The sequence below is a fragment of the Aspergillus melleus genome, assembly GCF_016097325.1.
Source record: "Aspergillus melleus strain CBS 546.65 chromosome Unknown contig2, whole genome shotgun sequence".
Classification (NCBI taxonomy): Eukaryota; Fungi; Ascomycota; class Eurotiomycetes; order Eurotiales; family Aspergillaceae; genus Aspergillus; species Aspergillus melleus.
The window spans coordinates 5,067,433-5,085,984 of record NW_025763371.1 but is presented as its reverse complement, the minus strand read 5'-3'; the positions used below and the strand labels follow the sequence as shown (position 1 = coordinate 5,085,984).

The 18,552-nt window shown below is 50.6% G+C and overlaps 7 protein-coding genes across 7 annotated transcripts; 2 read left to right on the top strand and 5 right to left on the bottom strand.

The window, feature by feature from the left end:
* Positions 1–463: 463 nt before the first annotated feature.
* Positions 464–1,606, bottom strand: LDX57_004606 (F-box domain protein; the record flags this gene model as incomplete). The annotated part of the gene is made up of 1 exon (XM_046086275.1): positions 464–1,606. The coding sequence occupies one exon, from the start codon at positions 1,604–1,606 to the stop codon at positions 464–466; it is 1,143 nt and encodes a 380-aa protein (XP_045942238.1).
* A 1,068-nt stretch (positions 1,607–2,674) lies between these two features.
* LDX57_004605 (cobalamin-independent methionine synthase II family protein) lies at positions 2,675–3,997 on the top strand (the record flags this gene model as incomplete). Its single annotated transcript, XM_046086274.1, has 3 exons — positions 2,675–2,894; positions 2,954–3,370; positions 3,426–3,997. 3 exons carry the CDS (start codon positions 2,675–2,677, stop codon positions 3,995–3,997), a joined length of 1,209 nt encoding a protein of 402 aa, XP_045942237.1.
* Positions 3,998–4,416: 419 nt separating this feature from the next.
* LDX57_004604 (DUF2945 domain-containing protein) lies at positions 4,417–4,833 on the bottom strand (the record flags this gene model as incomplete). The annotated part of the gene is made up of 3 exons (XM_046086273.1): positions 4,417–4,488; positions 4,566–4,678; positions 4,785–4,833. The coding sequence occupies 3 exons, from the start codon at positions 4,831–4,833 to the stop codon at positions 4,417–4,419; spliced, it is 234 nt and encodes a 77-aa protein (XP_045942236.1).
* A 780-nt stretch (positions 4,834–5,613) lies between these two features.
* On the bottom strand, positions 5,614–6,442 carry ARF6 (ADP-ribosylation factor family protein; the record flags this gene model as incomplete). The annotated part of the gene is made up of 5 exons (XM_046086272.1): positions 5,614–5,655; positions 5,706–5,818; positions 5,879–6,025; positions 6,090–6,248; positions 6,349–6,442. The coding sequence occupies 5 exons, from the start codon at positions 6,440–6,442 to the stop codon at positions 5,614–5,616; spliced, it is 555 nt and encodes a 184-aa protein (XP_045942235.1).
* A 1,206-nt stretch (positions 6,443–7,648) lies between these two features.
* Positions 7,649–10,096, top strand: ccg9 (putative trehalose synthase (Ccg-9); the record flags this gene model as incomplete). Its single annotated transcript, XM_046086271.1, has 6 exons — positions 7,649–7,753; positions 7,829–8,241; positions 8,296–8,571; positions 8,669–9,133; positions 9,199–9,308; positions 9,381–10,096. The coding sequence occupies 6 exons, from the start codon at positions 7,649–7,651 to the stop codon at positions 10,094–10,096; spliced, it is 2,085 nt and encodes a 694-aa protein (XP_045942234.1).
* Positions 10,097–10,450: 354 nt separating this feature from the next.
* On the bottom strand, positions 10,451–11,199 carry LDX57_004601 (dynactin subunit 5; the record flags this gene model as incomplete). Its single annotated transcript, XM_046086270.1, has 2 exons — positions 10,451–11,047; positions 11,161–11,199. The coding sequence occupies 2 exons, from the start codon at positions 11,197–11,199 to the stop codon at positions 10,451–10,453; spliced, it is 636 nt and encodes a 211-aa protein (XP_045942233.1).
* Positions 11,200–11,597: 398 nt separating this feature from the next.
* Positions 11,598–15,464, bottom strand: LDX57_004600 (peroxidase/cytochrome P450 family protein; the record flags this gene model as incomplete). Its single annotated transcript, XM_046086269.1, has 10 exons — positions 11,598–11,653; positions 11,713–12,647; positions 12,703–13,190; positions 13,251–13,594; positions 13,652–13,982; positions 14,037–14,127; positions 14,192–14,537; positions 14,594–14,835; positions 14,903–15,000; positions 15,072–15,464. 10 exons carry the CDS (start codon positions 15,462–15,464, stop codon positions 11,598–11,600), a joined length of 3,324 nt encoding a protein of 1,107 aa, XP_045942232.1.
* Between the last annotated feature and the right edge of the window lie 3,088 nt (positions 15,465–18,552).

Genomic DNA, 18,552 nt, shown 5'->3' with positions numbered 1-18,552 from the left:
GACGAGGGGATTTGAGGTTAACTTGAAATTGTTATATCAACACTGGATTTGATTTGGAGGGGTCAATTAACATTGGAAAACGGTTGGTTACGTCAGGCGGTCCACTCGGCAATTAGCATCAACAATTTCTGTACAGAGTAATGCATCAGAAACTATCCTAAAGTAGATATGAAACAGATCTAGGATGGATTTTGCTAACAAGGACCTGTATGTTAACTCTTTTTAATGGATTCAATAAATAAACGTTATCATACTAAATGTAACATGCTCGCTCAGGGCAAGACTAGAAACTCAAGAAACTGATAAAATCCACTGTGAAACTGATATATGTATACAACCTTTCGGAATATGTACATACAGCACTTGTAAATTATCTGCACAGATAGCGTAGCCGGCTACGCAGGCTTGATAAACTAGTGCCAATGGCAAGCTGAGGCGTTTGGTCCAGTAGTGCAAGAGAGATTTAGAGGTCCACTAATGGCGGTACCTTATTGACTGATTCAGACGAGTTTGTGACTCTCCTGTTCCAAGTGCCGTCGCCGTCATGTACCCAATCGGTATCATCCAAGACCTCGCTAAGTATGGCCGAAAGTTCAGGCCGAAGGGCATCAAAAGAATAGTCATGGGCCGTGAATCGCACAAGGCGCTCTTTTTCACCGAGATCCTTCACCGAATGTGCAATGAGCGAGTACCCAGTGGCGATTTCCATCCAAGGATCGCTCGGGTCCATCGAGCCCTTTTGCTCTATTTCTGTGACTTTGTCGCCCTCGCAAGGCGCTAGCTGAATGCTTAGCGATCGTAGATTCACCATCAATTCGATCGCATTGAGCACAAGTTTCACGTGGTTGTAGAATGGAAACACCGCAACGAAGCTGAAGGAGGTCAGGTTATTAAACCGAACAGATAGTCCAGCTCGGGCCTCGCGAGCGCGGAGGGATGCTACAGAGCCCCATGTACTGAAGAGAGAAGGGCTTTGAAACATGAAGTACTCGTAGTGAGTGTACGCTTTGATAGAAGAAGACTCGTTGAAAGCCATGGATGACCAATCTCGGGTTTCGAGAAGGCTGAAACATTTCTCGAGAGAGGGCAACTGCCCAAGAGCGACATTTTGCGGCTTCTGCTCGAGTTGGATGATTTGCAACGGTACGTCAAAGGCCCAGCTATCTCCCTCGAATATTTCAACGCCCAGCATCGTTCCAATAGACGGGGGTGGTGCGACGATAGTCACACGCAGCGGATCTAGGCAGGCAAGCACCCGGCGCCACCATAATGGATCCTCTGCCTGCTCCATAGATGGCCGACTTTGTACCACGATTGATGTCACATATCGATCAAGGTTCGATGTTGAAATGAAAGAAAGAAACTCGGTGACATTCTCTAGATCAAAGCAGACATGCGCGAAAAGCCGAGGCCGCACAACCTCGAGTATCTGCGATGAAGCGCGAGCAAGATTTTTGAGCGAACGATCATCGGATCTAGAGATACGGGCGCTTGGGGGCTGGTGCAATCGGGCTGCAGAAGGGGGAGAAGTGGCTAGATAGGAGATTATTTCATCAAGAAGCTCATTTGGCAGTGATCCGAATGACGGCACCGACACGGGTGTCATCGTCAATCTTGAGATGGAGGATATTAGTACAAGAAGGGTCTAACTGAGCAACATGTTACAGAATCAAGAAGATCATCTTTGAGAAAGTCCATAGAAGACAGGAAGACGAGTCAAAGGCAAAGGCAGTTGGCGGTGACGACAATAAACGATAACGGTCTCCCGGAACAGCAGGCGGTGGACGGGCGAGGGGCAGTAAAACGTCGGGATTGAACAACGCGCTCAACTGCCGGGCGTTCTTCTTCCATCTTTGCAATTTGCAGCCTCCAATACGCTAGAGAGAGACCGTCTGCTCGTCGGCAAAACCCCTTGGACTGTGGAGTCCTGAATCCGAGAACTGTTATACGGCTTATATCCGTGGTTCTATTTCACTAATTACATTCCTGTCGCCTCTCCGGTGAACCGATCCCATGCAGCGTTTGCTCACAAGTAAAGAGGAATCATCGAGCTGCGAGGAGCTCTAGGATCTCCCTCGCTATCCTGTCAAAAGCCTCAACTGGCCTCTCAAGTGGCGCTAAACAAGCATATAGCTGAGTAAGAGCTGACAAGAGCCCCACCTCTCAATGGAGGTATTGTGCTCTCTTCATGCGTCATGACTTTTGTATCTGCAGATTGGTGCCATGAATCTGCTGAGATGATGCTTGTCAATCAGATAGTATCCGGTTTGAGGATATCACTTCCTCGCTTTTCTTTTCCGGAAACACTGTCTCCTTCCTAAGTGAGATAACCTATCGTCAAGCCTTCGTTCCTCCCATGAGGCCGCTCTGAAATGTGGAGAGAACCTTCAATCAACGGGTGGGGCACCAGTCCAAATTGTGGGCGAATTCGGTAGTTTGGGGCAAGAGTCAGGATCCGGGGAGGTTATATTGAGACGTAAAACTGATCGACTGGGGACTACTGCCCCTCTCCCGTCGGTCTCGTCCTTCCTAAAATCTTCCTTCACTCTCCCGACACTCCTGCTTCACCGTTGGACATACTAACAATCATGTAAGTTCATGAGGTCATACCTGCTCCATGTGAGGACTGGTCGTAGACATTAAGTTACTAACGGATTAAGCCATAGCTTTCATAATGTCGCCTCAACTCCACCGCAATCCCCCCTTTCGTGCTGAGCACTTGGGGTCTCTTCTGAGAACGAATGCACTTCTGGAAGCGAAGACAGCCTTTGAGAAAGGGCAACTCCCCAGTGCCGATCTAGCCGCGATTGAAAACAAGGACGTCAAGGAAGTTGCTGAGACCCAGAAGAAACTCGGCTATGCTGCGATCTCGGATGGAGAATATCGTCGACACAGTGAGGGCCTGCCATTTTCTGTACCCACCCAACAATGCATTGATTGACCCGTCTTCCAGTGTTCTGGGGCACATTTTTCCCTGGTCTTGATGGCTTTGAGGAAGTTACGGATTTCGATACCGATATCTTCCGTACTTATGCCCCCGATATTGCCGCTTTCCTTGAGGCTGGCCACAAGCCTGGCGAGACTGTCCTCTGTACTGGCAAGATCAAGCATGTTGGAAGTACGTACGTCGACGAGTTCAAGTATCTGGCCAGCCTGGTTGCCCCAGAGGAAGTCAAGAACCTAAAACTTACTCTGGCTGCTCCCAACTGGTACCACTTGCGCTATAAGGAGGGCAAGGCCTATCCCAAGGAGGTGTATGCCTCTGACGAGGAGTATTTTGCCGACATTGCCAAGGCGTACCAAGATGAACTGCAGATTTTGTACGATGCTGGCTGCCGCAACGTTCAGTTCGACGACCCCAACCTTGCTTGTAAGATTGCAGAGCCCTTGGTGGTGGTAACGGTAGAGGCTAATCCGGTCGGTAGATTTCTGCTCCGATAAGATGCTTGATGGTTGGAAGGCGGATCCGTTGAATGTCCACACCGCGGATGAGGTCTTCGAAAAGTACATCAAGCTGTACAACGACTTGCTGTCGAAGCGTCCTGCCGACTTCCACATCGGTGTGCACATCTGTCGTGGTAACTTTGTCGGTAGCCGTCATTTCTCCGAGGGTGGCTATGACCGCATCGCAACCAAGCTGTTCCAGGAACTCAACGTCGACACCTACTACCTGGAATACGACACCCCTCGTGCTGGAGGATTCGAGCCTCTGAAGGAACTTCCCAAGAACAAGAACGTGATCTTGGGCGTTGTGACCAGCAAGTTCCCTCAGCTTGAGGATAAGGAGGAGATGAAGAAGAGGGTGTACGACGCCGCCAAGTTCATTGCCGAAGGAAACAACATCTCGGTCGAGGAGGCCCTCAACCAAGTTGGTGTTAGCCCGCAGTGTGGATTCGCAAGCCACCGCGAAGGCAATGACATTGACCACAACGGCATGATTGCCAAGCTGAAGCTGGTCCGAGACATTGCCAACGATATCTGGCCGGGTCAGTTGTAGGAGGGAGATCCAGCTGATATGAATAGAGGGACAATGTCTAAGAGAAGAGGAATAAATGGTGGGTAATTTGTACTCATTATGTAGAATTTGTCTTGCTTGATTCCTAGCTATGAGGGGATAATTGAATGAATGTTATGAACGTACAGAATTCATCGGGCCACACGAGTCCTTATAATCGAGTGCCGAGTACCTTGGGGATAAGCTATGGGATCCACCAACTCCATAGCCCTACGGAGATTAATCCTGCACTGTTCACCAACGAAACCCTTCCAACCGATAGTCACATACAAATATTCCCAGCTCTCCATAGTTACATCCTGGAGACCCTCCCTCCTCAATCCTCGCAACACAACAACAGCCACTATAATATCTACTCATCTGCACTAAACCCACAGAGTAGAAACCCACGACCTACCAACCTACTCCTCAACCGGCCCAATAATACTCGTCTCCTTGATCGCAGACGTCTTATGCGTATGCTCATTCTCAATCTACATCCAACCCACAAAATACGTTGGCACCATGATCGCAAAACAACCACCCTCAGCCACCTCAGCACAAAGCATACCTCATACCGAGGATCATCTTTCGACGCTGCAATATGCCGACCCATCAGATTTATCGGCGAAGTGCGGACTTCGCGAATAATCCCCACCGTCGCGGACGTTTTGGAGTCAAGGCCTAGAATCGGGATTGGTGAGTTTAGTGCCATGCCTTTTCCCTGGGCTTTATATACGGGGTTCGGGATAGTACAGACAAAGCGGAGAGAAGGGGGGATGTACTGTACCTCCGAGAGCCTTGTAGCGGACTTTATCGCCTTCGCTGTAGGTTGGCATGCTTGGTTTCGCGCTATTAGCGGGTTTGATATTTAAGGGCTGTGGATAAGCGTTAGAGAGTGAACCCATAGCTAGCTAGTAGGGTGATTGGTTTTATAGGGCTTGGAAAATCAGCTGTCGTCGACGTAAAGGTGACGCGAGTATACCGTATAGGACTGATGTTTGGACAAGGAACACGATTAACCATCCGTCTACATGACCTGGACGGTCATAGGCGGACCAGAACGCCAGGGCTTCGTTTCCACGGGCGAACTAACGGCCTGGCGTTGGTGGCTATTCTGGACCATGGTCAAATTGTAGATCAACATCGTTGCTATTTTAGGCTATTCTTTAAGATACGCTGGGTTTGGCAGGCAGGTCAAGACAGAATGCTGTATTTATTATTCCAGACTTCCTTCTATTTTGGATGTTTCTACATGAAGAGAACCAAGATGAACAGGAGAAAGAAGAACCAGGGGGCTCGGTTAGAAGACAAGAGGGGGCAGATTATATTAAAAGGGAGATTATATGACCCGCATAGCAACAGTGAGGGATATCATGAGAGGAATAGAAAAAGAGTATAAGAAAATAGGGCGGAAATGGAGAAGCGAAGGATAGGAAAGACGTGCGCGTGAGAAGGGAAAGGTGGTGAAAAAACGGAGTCCAAATGCTGCGTCTTCTGTTCATCAAAACGGACATGAAACGAAAGAGACTGGATGATACAAAAGAGATTGTTGTACATGAGGCAGGATGCGTTGTTTCGGTGCCTCTCGAAAGGGTCCATGTTTCCCATGAACGGGATTATTTCGCAGGTTGGGTTTTGACGTTGTTCGAAAGCCAAGCCTGAACCAGTTAGTTTCGTAATGAAACAAGGTAGTCGGGAGGATCCTTACCAGGCCTTCGAAGATACCAGTTCCGTCGGTAGCCACACTGGGTGCAACATACCACAGCTTGTCCTTGAGTTTGTTGAGTTGCAGGGCATTGGTGACATCTTCAGGGCTGAGATCTACACGCGCAAGACTGTTAGTAACCGGAAACACTCATGAACAAGGGGCCAAACACGTACGGCCTGTAACATCCTGCTTGTTGGCGAAGACCAGCAAAAGAGCGTCCTTCATTTCCCGGTCGTTGATGATCTTGTGAAGTTCGGAGCGAGCCTCCTCGATTCGTGCCGTGTCGCTAGAATCGACGACGAAGATCAGACCTTGGGTACCTGCACAGATTCACACTCGGGTCAGCAACAATTTAGGGCTGAACATGGTGCATCCGGGTCTTACCAGAATAGTAGTGTCTCCAGAGGGGCCGAATCTTATCCTGACCACCCACATCCCACACGTTGAATTTGACATTCTTATATGTAACACTCTCGACGTTGAAACCGACGGTGGGGATGGTGGTCACGTCCTGGTTTGTGAGTTTAAGCTTGTAGAGGATTGCTAATTGGGGAGGCATATCAGCGGGATCATTCTTGAACCATACAAACCGACAGTCGACAGTTGCGGGGTCAAAAGTCGCGTCGAGGGAGATGCAACTCACTCGTCTTTCCAGCAGCATCCAATCCCAGCATCAGAATCCGCATTTCCTTCGTTCCGAAAATCTTCCCCATTATCTTGGAAACTTGGCCTCCCATTTTCACAGGTGATTAAGCGACTTGCGTAGTCGCCGACAACGATTAAGAGTGATTAAGAAAGATTGGTAATAGGTAGCGTGTTGATATCGTTCGGAGGCGTTCGAGGTAGGAACCCAATGGCTGATGAGCGAAGAGGGAGGGGGGGAAAGGAGTGGTTAAAGGAAGGATCGAATAAAATAATTGGAGAGGGAGAAAAAAAGAATGTGAAGTCGGACTACTCCGCTGTACCAGAACTCCGCGTTAACAGGGACCAAGCCTAAGTCGCAAGGTAAACAAGACTTGTGAAACTAACTCACCTTGGCCGAAAGGGGGAAATGAGCAGATGAGGGGGGTACACAACAGGAACAGTCCTGGTTCTGAACCGTGGCAGAAAGGAGACAGGAGAGGGAGAAGGGAGAGAGAGGGAAGGTCAAGGAGAGGAGGAGAAACCACCAATTGACCCTGGTGACTAGTCTAGTCGTCAGTAATTTAATTAAAATGGGAATAAACCAGAGTTCCTGGCGACGATCCACACGAGGCCGAGCAGGACGGAGCCAGAATGGATCGGGCGGACTCCGTAAAAGGGGGTTTGCGCTGACTCAGCCAGTGCCAAGCATTCGGGTGTTTCACGTGTGATGGGCCTGATAACGTGACATCTCTTTTCTCCTCTCTCTCTAAGGAGTCTATCCGCGACAGCTCATCTCCCCATCCTCAGGTCCTGCATCGTCCCTGGTGGGCACGCCTTCCGGTTGGACCCCTCCATGATCCATGCTCCTGACCTGTGTCCCCGAGTCAGGGGCCCCTCTCTTGCTCCCTTTCAATTTCAGGACTAGTCAGGGTCGATGGAGTACGGCTCCGTAGATAGGGTTGAGTGCTTGGGTTTGGTGCACAATTAACATCCCGATCCATTCTCTCTGATTAGATCTCATGAATTAAGCATTGACCGTCCACTGGAATGTCTTCACGGGAAGCTCCTTTAACAGGCTCTGCAGACTCGGATGTTGCGGAGAAACGCGTTTGATGTCACCATTCATACGTCATGGGCTTGAACTGGTGACCTCACCAACGCCTCAGCCAGCACACTGTACTACATACAAGAATACTTGCAATCAAAACCCCTTTTTATCTTCATCCTCATCGAATGCAGCTTCGCTGTTTTCTTATTTCTTCCATATTTCGTACATAGTCTCAGTATCATACATCTTTTATCCGATACATCACGCAACTATGGCGCCTGGTATGGCACCTCAGAGACGTCGAAGTTCGCTGTATCAGCAACGACGTCTCTCTATCCAGTACGAACAAAATTCGTGGAGTGCACCTTCTTCCGGGGTATGCAGATTGCCACTCCCTCTAGTGTACTGTCGTGCTTGATTGCTGAATCAACACCCTGACTGACTTCACTAGACTGTATATGCAGGTCTTTCGGCAAACTTCTCTGACGATGGCCTTGTGACCGTTGCTCTCGCCATCCGGGACGTGACCTACCTCCTAGATTTTGTACAGCAGGAGATAAAACTCAAGAAGAATGCGTCGTTCTGCGCGGAGATCGGAGATTTCATTGTCGACCAATTGCAGAAATTCAGCGAAAGGCACATGGAGAAGTTCATTGGTTTAGCAATGCCGGAAAGTGTGGCAGATGCTTGTCCTAATCTTTGTTCGCGCCTGTGGGCTGAACTCGATGTACTTCCATTGGTACTGCGCGAGGAAAGCAGAAGAGAGGGTGATGATAAATTCGCTTTTGGTCTCCCCAGCAGCCAGGCCTGGAAGATCCGGAGTCTCGACGAGCAGGCTGAATCGATGGGACGTAAATGTGTGAGGTAAGAACTCATCTAGCTTTCTTCTATGGGACGAGAAGCTAAAGCAACGCCTAGACTATTTGGCCCAGACAATCTTCCTTTGCTACAAGTTGGCTTTCTAGGCCTGGTTGAGGTTGATACTGCCTTCCATGTCCGTCTCACCAATCTTGGTGACTTCCAAAAGACGGTAACCCCTAAGACATGGAATGCTGTTCAACACTATGCGACAGATCTCAAACAAAGGAAACTCAAAATTGCCTTTTTCAGTGCCACCCCTCAAGGTGGCGGCGTGGCCTTGATGAGACATGCTCTGGTGAGATTCTCCCATTCGCTAGGTACCGAGATTGCATGGTAAGAGTCTCCCTCCTCTTCCCTTACCCCTCCGACCAAAAGTGCTTGCGTGACCACAATCCGAAATTAAAGGATGGCAACTGATCTGATGACCCAGGTATGTGCCCAAACCACGACCGGGGATCTTCCGTGTCACCAAAACAAATCACAATATTTTGCAGGGCGTTTCACAGCCTGGAGAACGGTTGACCGAGGAGAAATGGGGCCAGGTTGTAGAATGGATCCATGAAAATGCAAAGAGATACTGGCTGGTTCCCGGGGGGCCTCTCGTTCACCCTTCGGAAGGAGGTGCCGACGTGATAATTATCGATGACCCGCAGATGCCTGCATTGATCCCCATTGCCAAAGAGATAGCACCGGATCGCCCGGTCATTTTCCGAAGTCACATCCATATCCGGACGGACTTAATCTCCCAATCAGGCACTCCGCAGGAAGAGGCGTGGAATCGGATGTGGGAAACCATCAAAGCCGCAGACGTCTTCATCAGTCAACCCGTCAGGGCGTTTGTTCCGCATAATGTGCCCCGGGAAAAAGTGGGCTACATGCCGGCATCAACGGACTGGTAAGCAATCTGTTCCCTGCCTGTCATTTGCATTGATTGAGATTCTGGCTGACGTTTTGTCTCAGGCTGGATGGTCTGAACAAAAACATGCGAGACTGGGATGTCGCCTATTACGGCCGAGTTTTCAATTCGACCTGCAGGAACTCGGGCATGCCGACCATTGACTATCCGAAAGGTAAGGGATCCCATGCATACCGTTTTAGTAGCCTTCCTGCAGGCTGACATCGCATTTGCTTGGGGGTTTCAGAAAAGTACATCGCACAGATCGCCCGGTTTGATCCATCCAAGGGAATCCCTGAGGTGGTCGAATCGTACGTCAAATTTCATGAGCGGTTTACGGCCTCGGTGAAAAATCAGTCGCCACCTAAGCTGTTGATTTGTGGACATGGGTCAGTTGATGACCCCGACGGCTCAGTGATTTATGATGCGGTCGTATCGCACATCGAGGAGAACCTCGCCCATCTCGCGGATCAGATTTGTGTCGTCCGGCTGGGATCGTCGGACCAGCTGCTCAATGCACTGCTGTCGAAGACCAAGGTGGCACTCCAGCTGTCCACTCAGGAAGGATTCGAGGTGAAGGTTTCCGAGGCCATTCACAAGGGAGTACCAGTCATTGCCACCCGGGCCGGAGGCATCCCCCTGCAGGTCGCTGACCAGGAGAACGGTTTCCTGGTGGACGTTGGGGACACCGACAGCGTGGCGCAACACCTTTATGACCTGTGCACCGACGACAAATTGTACCAGCGGATGAGCCAGTTCGCGTTGAAGAACGTCTGCGACGAGGTTAGCACCGTGGGCAACACATTGAACTGGCTCTACCTGGCATCCACCCTCACCGGACCGAAGGGCCTAAAGCCAAACGGGCGGTGGATCAATGACCTGGCGCGCAACGAAGCCGGTCAACCCTACACCGAGGGAGAACCTATGTTGAAGCGAGCGATTGATTTAGAGAAGATGGGCTAAACATCACTAGACATGATACACTACTATTGATACAGTGTTCAGACAGATCAGATCTTAGCATATCTTTGTTGTTAGTTAATGTTTTATGAACCTGTTTGCGCTCGACTATTTCAGTATCCAGCTATGCAGGCGACATGTCTTTCCTATGTTACAATATCCCAGAATGAAAGCAAAGAATCAAAGCAGCGATGTACTCAAACACAAAATCCAACCATTTGCTCAGGGGTATAAGAAGTAAGAGTAAGAACAAACGCAGATCAAAGAGAAATCCCAAACCCACCCATCATGATTATCACCACCAGCACCACCACCACCACCACCCATCATGACCACCACCAAAGCCATGAAATCCAACTACCTCCCAACAACCCTATACCTCTCCCTCGCCATCCCCCCCTCCGCCCCCTCAACTCCATACCCCTCCCCGACCTCCCCTACAATCCTCGCCGGCGCGCCCCCAACAACACACCAACTCGGCACCACCATACCCGCCGGCACGACCGCCCCGTCAAGCACATACGCAAAGTCCTTCAAAATCGCCATACTCCCCACCACCACCTCGCGCCCGATATGCACATGATTCCCAACAGTCGCGGCCTCCACGACGGCGCGCTCGCCGACGAACACGTGGTCGCCGATCTTGAGTGGGTAGAACGAGTGGACGCCTCTGTGGAGACGCGACGGGGGCCGCAGAACAGCTTGTCGTGAGATGTAGCTGTATCGGCCGATTGTGATGGCGACGGAGGGGGTTGAGGTGGGGGCGGAGGTTGAGGAGGTGTGGTGGTGGTGGCTGCTGCTGTGGCCGTGGTGGTCTGAGGATGAAGATGAGGTGGAGGAGCGGTAGAGGTCTCCGCGGATGACGGCCTCGGCTTGGATCACGGTCTTTCCGCCGAGGATGATGTGCTGGGTTCCGTGGATTTGGGAGCGGCGGGAGATTTTGTTGCCTGTGTCCTGTGTGGATTTTGGGTTGTGTTAGTGAGGTTTGGGGAGGGAGAGGAGATGGGATGAGATCGATGTGTTGATGGTTAAGAAGGGGACTCGAAAGGAGTGAGTGTTAGACTTACGGTCTCGATGTATTCGCCTTTGGCGGCTTTAGGCGGCATGATGGAGGTATTGCCTGTGGATCAATTATCAATTGAGCTCGATTGTTTTCCCCGGTCGATGCGATGTTTATCAGTGGCAGAATATCCTGAGGGCGGTGAGGTGCAGACACCTTGAGCGATGACATCAAGGCTTTAAGGCGCTCAGGCATCAACAGACATGCTAATTCTCCACTACTCTACATGGTATTGAATACACTTCCAATCTGCAATGCTCAAATCATTAAAATATTACTACATCTCGATCGAAGTACGAGTTCATCTGAGTCCATCACATCCAAGCCATTGCGCATCAATCAAACCAGATAAAACAAAACAAAATTAGGATATCTTAGCAAGCAATTATCACCCGTTCACCGTCATCTCAAACAATTTAGAGCCAACGCAGACGCCGCTCCACCTTAGTGCACCCGCTTCTTAGGGGTGGGAAGCTCTCCGTCGAAGTGGATTTTGAAGGCTAAAGTACATATATTAGCAACCTGTCACACGAATACACTGTCCAAAAGGAATACTCACTGGTTGGGAAGGGCGAGTAGCTGCCCCAGTCCGCCCGCATATACACATAGTAGCCACTCTCGTTGTAGATCTTCTTCACCTGGCCCTGGGCGCCGGGGGCAGGGCGGAGGTTATCCAGACGACCGACCACACGCAGCATAGCTGTCAGGGCCAGCAGAGTGGCCTCCTTGCCCAGTCCAGTGTGGGCGCCAAGGCCGTACTGGATGTACGAGTCCAGCGGGCGATCCAGGTGCACTTCATTGGGGTCGGGGAACACCTGAGGGTCCCGGTTGGCTTTAACAGCGCCAACGAAGACGGTGTCACCCGCCTTGATGTGAACGGGTCCGTTCACATCATTGACCGTGAAGTCTCTCTGCGCCTCCCGGTAGGAGCCAAAGGTTCCGTTGAGACGGAAGGCCTCCAGGCAGTAGCGAGTCAGCTTATCGTCTGACTCCTTGCCTTCCTGCTTGGCTAGGCGGTTGATCTCTGGCAGGTGCTTCTTGCCATCAGGAGATAGATAGTAGTCCAGAATCTGAGTAAACATCTGGGCCTGGTTGTGCACCATGGAGACAGCCGCTGGCAGGATCTGGCCGAAGACAACTCCAGAGACACCCAGGCCGGTCTCCAGGAGCTGCTTAATTAGCTGGTCACCGTAGTCCTTGAGGACATTGTGGTCATCGGTGAAGCTATCAATGATTGCGGAGAGGAAGCCAGGGGAGTTGATGGACTTGACATGGGTCTCAATGACCTGGCCCAGCTGCTGAGCGACAGCGTGCGCCGCGTGGTGCAGGGGGTATGACTTCATCTTGTCCACGTCAAAGAAAACACTGGTGAAGATCACAGCCAGACTCATGAACATCTCATGCTCAGTGAAAACACCCCGGGGGTTCTCTTTGGTCTTCAAAGGCAAGGAGAAGATCTTGGAGGCGAAGTGAACAGGCGCCAGGTTTCCAAGGCTGTCATCAAATTAGTCAGAAGACCACGAAAATATGGAATAGAAAAAAAACTCACTCTCGCGCAACATCGATCTGTCTAATTCCTGCGAGTTTGCACGACTTGTCTTGCAAAAGGGTGATGGTCGCATCTTCGTAGAATTCCTTAATGTTCTTGCGCCACTGGTCGTTGTTGAGCGACTTGCTCCAGAAGTCATTTCCACCCTTTCCAGGGCTGAGCTTGGTGGAGCCGCCCCAGACGACACGGAAGTCCTTCTCCTGCTCCAGGGCCAATTTGACATTGGGGTAAGAGACCAGGTTCACGTGGGGAGGCGTGAACTTGGGCCGGTCGTAGGAGTAGTGCGACTCTCTGCCGAGATTCTTCATGATGTTGCGGTTCTCGCTGGGGATCGTCATGGGATAGTGGGCATAGATCGAATCGGCCTTGTACCAGTTGGGGAAGGCTCTCGCGACCAACTTGTAGAACACGCAGCCCTGGTTGATGTTGAGGTCGTACCGGGACTCGTTGTATCCCCAATTAGTCAGGTTTCTCGGGTTGTAGTCGATCTAAAGTCGAAGTTAGGACATTGGAACAAACTCCGCCAGCTTTGAAGACGAGAATCTTACCGTGTAGTGGCGGTCACCACGCACAAGTGCCACGGCATCAGACAGGACAGCCCGAGAGATGGTGTAGGTAGGAGCAATACCAACACCAGGAACCATGGGCTCCTTGGCTTCTTCCGCAACAATACCAGGGTACAGCTCCACGTAATCCGGATGCTCATACAGATGGCGCAAAGCATCGGCGACCTCAGGATCCGAGTTGATTTCCTCGAAGGTGTCATAAGGCTTCAAGTCGAAGAATTTACGGAACTCGTTAAGAGAACCCACGTTCCAACGACGACCCTGCTGGATACCCAGAATCTCAATAGACCTGAGTGCCTTGGGCACATTACGGGCGCCAAAAGAGCCTAAAAAAGTCATATTAGACACATTGACCCGTTGCACAACTGGTGGGGACAACTCACTGGCAACATCCTCAGTCGCATTGGCCAAGATGGTCACGAGATCCTCATCTTTGAAAGTGCCGTCTTCCTGACGTTCAAGATGGGCAAAGGTACGCTTGGAAGGATCCTTGGGCGTGCTCGCCTCATATTTTCCGAGTCCCATCAAGAGCTCTTGCATAGTAACCTCCTCAGCAGGCTTCCCCATTAGCTCTTCATAGATCTGCTCGGTCCACTTCTCATCGTTGGCACTGATGGCGGAGTGCCAGCGATAGGCAAGGTTGAACTCGACGGAGCACTGATTGCCCAATCCCGACGGAGTAGTGCTGTTACCCTCCATTTGGGCACGAGGGTCCTATAGTTTGTCAGGCATTTGGTTCGACACGTATCCTGTTATTTAGCGACTTACCAAGCACCAGGTGCTGTTGACCCGGTTCAAATTGACGATCGTGCGCAGGTAATCGTACAGGGTAATGTTGATGAAGAGACCGCAAGTGATACTGCAAACTATCAGCGCTCCTCAACTTCGGTGAAGGGGGCTTGATGTATAAGGAAGCTACATACAGTCGGCCTGTCTGGAAGAGATCCTCATCATATTTCGCCCATGCTTTCTTGGCCTCCTCCTCGGAAAGACGGGGGCTAGGCTTGTTGAAGCGACCATTCTCGTTGATTTCGGCAAGTTGCTCCACAACATGGTTATGGAATCTGTTCAGCATGACCAGCATCACCGAGCATGCTGGGGGGAAGGCCTGGAGACGGGGTTCGGAGAAAGTATCGGGCTTCAGTCTGCCACCTTCATGCGTTCGAACCAGATCCTGCTCTTCTTGGACGTCACCGTACAGGATAGAAAGATCGAGATAACCCGAGGTCTTGTTGATATGAGGGTTTCGGTAATCAGTTTGGAAGATGTCTAGCAGGTGGCATTAGCGCATGTACCGTGACAGTCTATCTTCCACAAGCACTCACCGTGGATGACCAAAGAAGCCCAATCGAAGAAAACACTAGAGACCTTATTCGGATGAGGCGTGAACTTCTCACGGGCGAAAAGACAATCGAAGATAAGGCCTGGATCGGGCAGTCCGCCGGGCTGGATGGTCAATGGAGCAATCGAGCGAGCATAGGGCGTGTTGGCAGCTCCAAGCCAAGGAAGAGTAGGGTTGTTGTTTGAGCCATCTGCGCTGCGATACGCATACTCATTTCCCATGAATCTTGAGAGTCTTAGCCAAAGTTCGGATTGGCGCGCGCGAATAGCTGGTAATCAATTTTCTAACTTACGAGAGTGGGGGATGGGGCAAAGAACCCCATAGCTGATCCAAGAAGGCATTCGTAAGGTCGGTACGGGTTTTCGAGTTCCCTGGAAGACCAGCGACAAGCTGCGAAGACACACTCGCGCGTGAGCAAACTCATAGATAGATATTACCGGGGGCTGTGGCATTCGTCTTACCTGAATAATGCGCTCCATCAACATGGTCTTATCGTCGGTGTGCTCTCCCTTCGCCTTCGTTTTCACGATATCTCTCACGGTCCCAACATCCCGAAAGCCCAGAGCGCGAACATCTTGGAACAGGCTTCCGGAGTGTTCCTTGTCAAGATAGGTGCCATCGCCAGTCTGATTCGGCAGAGGGCGTCGCGAAGCATGGAGCACCTGCGCATACTTGTCAAAAACAGACACGCCATCTTCCAGTGTTTCGCTCGGGTCTTCGTCGGACGATGAGAGAGGCGCCGACGACATCTTGGACTGGCGCTTGGTGCCATTTACTTGCGCGCCATTCTGGTTCTGCTTGGGCTCACGGTCGCCTTTCGACTTCTTGAAGGTGGTGGAGAATCTCCGCAACATGATGGGTATCTTATTATGAACAATTAATAAGGAAAGTAAGTAATAACAGAAGGAATTTTAGTAGAGTGGTACGAAGGAACAAGCAAGAACAACAAACGAGAAAAGGAAGCAAAGGGGAATCTCAGGGAGAAAAAGCGACCGAGCTATCGATGCGTCGGCACAGTGGCATTTAAAAAGCAAGCCGCGAGATAATCGGGTTTAGAAATCACTTGTACGGAAGTAAGTAGCCACCTGGTGGAGCCTGCGCGTCGAATCCTATTGATAGCAATAGTAATTAATTAAAATTTCCATGGAATTATTGTGTATGGCTGCCGAGGGCCGCCCTTGAAGCTGTCAAGTAATAATACCGAGTACACATAGCTCAAGCCCCGCGAGTAGCGCAAAAGAGCCGTGTTTTGCCCAACCTTGGTGCTGGGGACCGAGTGGGGACCTCCGATTCGATCAAGCAAGAAGAGATTTAGTGCCGATCGAACGTGGTTCAGCTATGATCGATCTCGGGTTCTGAGGAATCGGGGTAGAGGGAGCACCGTCAATTGCACCGCGTATATCCCTTCTATATTGGTACCACATAACAATTGCAAGGATGGTGTGTGGAATCCTGTTGGAAGGCCCGAAGTTTCTGTTTCCTGTAACTTTGACGTAAGTCGGGATAGGCAAGGCACCTTGAGTCAGTCAATTGCCTCCTGTGCCCGTGCATACCAATTCCAAAAAGCAAGGTGCCCGAAAAGGAAAGAAACCTTTGTGGGGAACAGCATGGCAGAAGGGGGGGGATAATAATAATGATGATGATATGATGTTTCTTTTTTTTCGACGGAGGGAAAAAAAATAAAAATAAAAATAAAATAAGATAAACAGAAGAAGAAGAACAAAATAAAAGAGGCGTATTAGTTTCTAATGCTCAGGGCGCGTCATCGCCAATCAGGCCCGGGGCTGATCGCAGTCCATAGCGGTGAGGGTCGCCAGCCCCAAAGCACAAACAAAGTTGCACTCTGCAGGTATCGTGAATTAGTGACTGGGTGGAGGCCAAGATGATGAGCATTGGAAAGTGGATCCGTCGAGACAGGGAGAGGAGTGAGTCTATCTCCACCTCGGCTCTGGGCTGCCAATTGCAAAGGCAGATGGCCCCAAGCTTGGAGCTGGACAGTTCCGAACTATTGGTTTGTTAATTCCAAATGGTACTGGTCGTACAGAAGCCCATCTGGCTGGGTAAGTTTGGCAATCATTCCATGAATGAAGCAGACTGGACAGACACCTCAGCTGGGGCCGCGTATCGAGGGTCTTTGTCACACCTCACGGCTCACGGCCGTCGGTCAACGGATGTACTCCGTACGTAACCACCGCATCAATTAATATGACCTATCTCAGTCGCTCGTATGCAAGGATGGGCGCCCTATCAGCACCGACATCGTGGCGAACGTTGTCTGTTGGGGCTCAAATAGGGAAGCACAGCCGACGACAACACAAAATGCTAACAGGCCCCTCTTCAAGATTGTCAAAACTTATGTCTTGAGCAATATGCTCGCGAGGGCTAGAAGGTGGTCAGTGATCGATACAACCGAAAGATCCCCCACCGACAAAGGGATTTGGTTTGAATTTCGATTTCACCATTCCAGACACTCGGTGGAGTCCAATCGGGGACGGCTCATTGCTAAGTTACCCACACGTTCGCAACACGGGATCATCATCATTTTACTTGGAAGAAACTAAAGATTAGTGGCATTAGCGTGTCAATCACTCAGGGATGGCAACTGACTAATGATATCTCAATTGTTTGGTTAGTATAGCCGTCCACTCCCAGCCGTCGTCTCTCTCTGCGTTCCCGGTTCCATCCGGGCTTCTGTTCTGCTATCCCCAGCCTTTTCGCATCCCTGTATCTCGGAGAATAACTGGTGCACCGTCGAGACGCCGGTAGACCATGTATAGGAAACCACGAGAAAAAGGTCAATAATCTCCGAGACCGGTCACGGGCAGGCACATAAACACATGCTCAAACTTAATTTGAGGCATCACAGAGCCGGGCGCAAAGGCCCTAGACCACTGTTAACTACGCCGTATGTCAAATACTAATGTTATTCTCAATCAGGATCGTCCAGCAGATCGACAGACCGAAGCGGGTGTTCGCCAATGTGACTGTGAATTTGTAAGAATACACCGTACGGAGTAAGCTCTGAGACTGAATCCATCTGGGAGAATTGGTTTGTCTCGCAGCGTAGTAAGATCATTGGTTGAACCCAGCCCCCTGCAGTCAGTTAGTAGGGAGTCAAATTGTGGTTAGTCCCCCTTGATTTGGTCATTGAGAATCCACCAGAGAACCGAGGGAGGGGTTGGCTAACTTAGTCTTAGTTTGTCCTTCGCAGTTCGCACAGTACTACTAGCCAGATAAGACTCCATCTCGTGGGATTTACCCGAAGCGATCCTGATAAGTGCGGAGTAGAATGAGGATGATACCAGATACCGTGATGGTGATGGAACTTGCCCGTATACAGTATACAGACCATGGACCGAGAAAATGCCGAAGAATGGGAGCCCAACACCATCGGCAGAGTGGCTTGCTGATACGCAGGGAATTACGACAGCCCCAGTGGTGGACGGCCAGCGGTGCGCTGGACGAGGGTTGACTATTGAAGAAATCGTGCAGGAAGGTGGGTTGGAAGTGGACAGGAGGGAACAATCGGGTACTGCCGAGTGGTTCGTCCTTGGGAAGTCTGGGTTGCCTGGGGCCACTAAGGCTCCCCACCGGCGGGGATAGCCTGAGGCCATCGCTCTTTAGGTTTGCCGGTGGATTCAGGCAATACGATCTATCAGACTAGCTGTCTATGAACCACCCGGGGCTCGGTTCCAAGTATTCTCTCTAGTTTCTGGTCCAAACGTACTCCGTAGGTAGACTCAGAGTATTGAACCCGCTGTACTCCGTAGGTGCGAACGCTGGCCCTAAAGGACCAAAGCCGGTCTGAACCTCTTGGTTCGTCCCTTGCTTCGGTCACGGTGCTCCATCGATGATCGCTCCCTTTTCCAGCAGGTTTCTAACACATGGGTCCTCGCCTGGTGCGTCTGAGTACGGCTGTAATAACCTTTCTTATCACATACC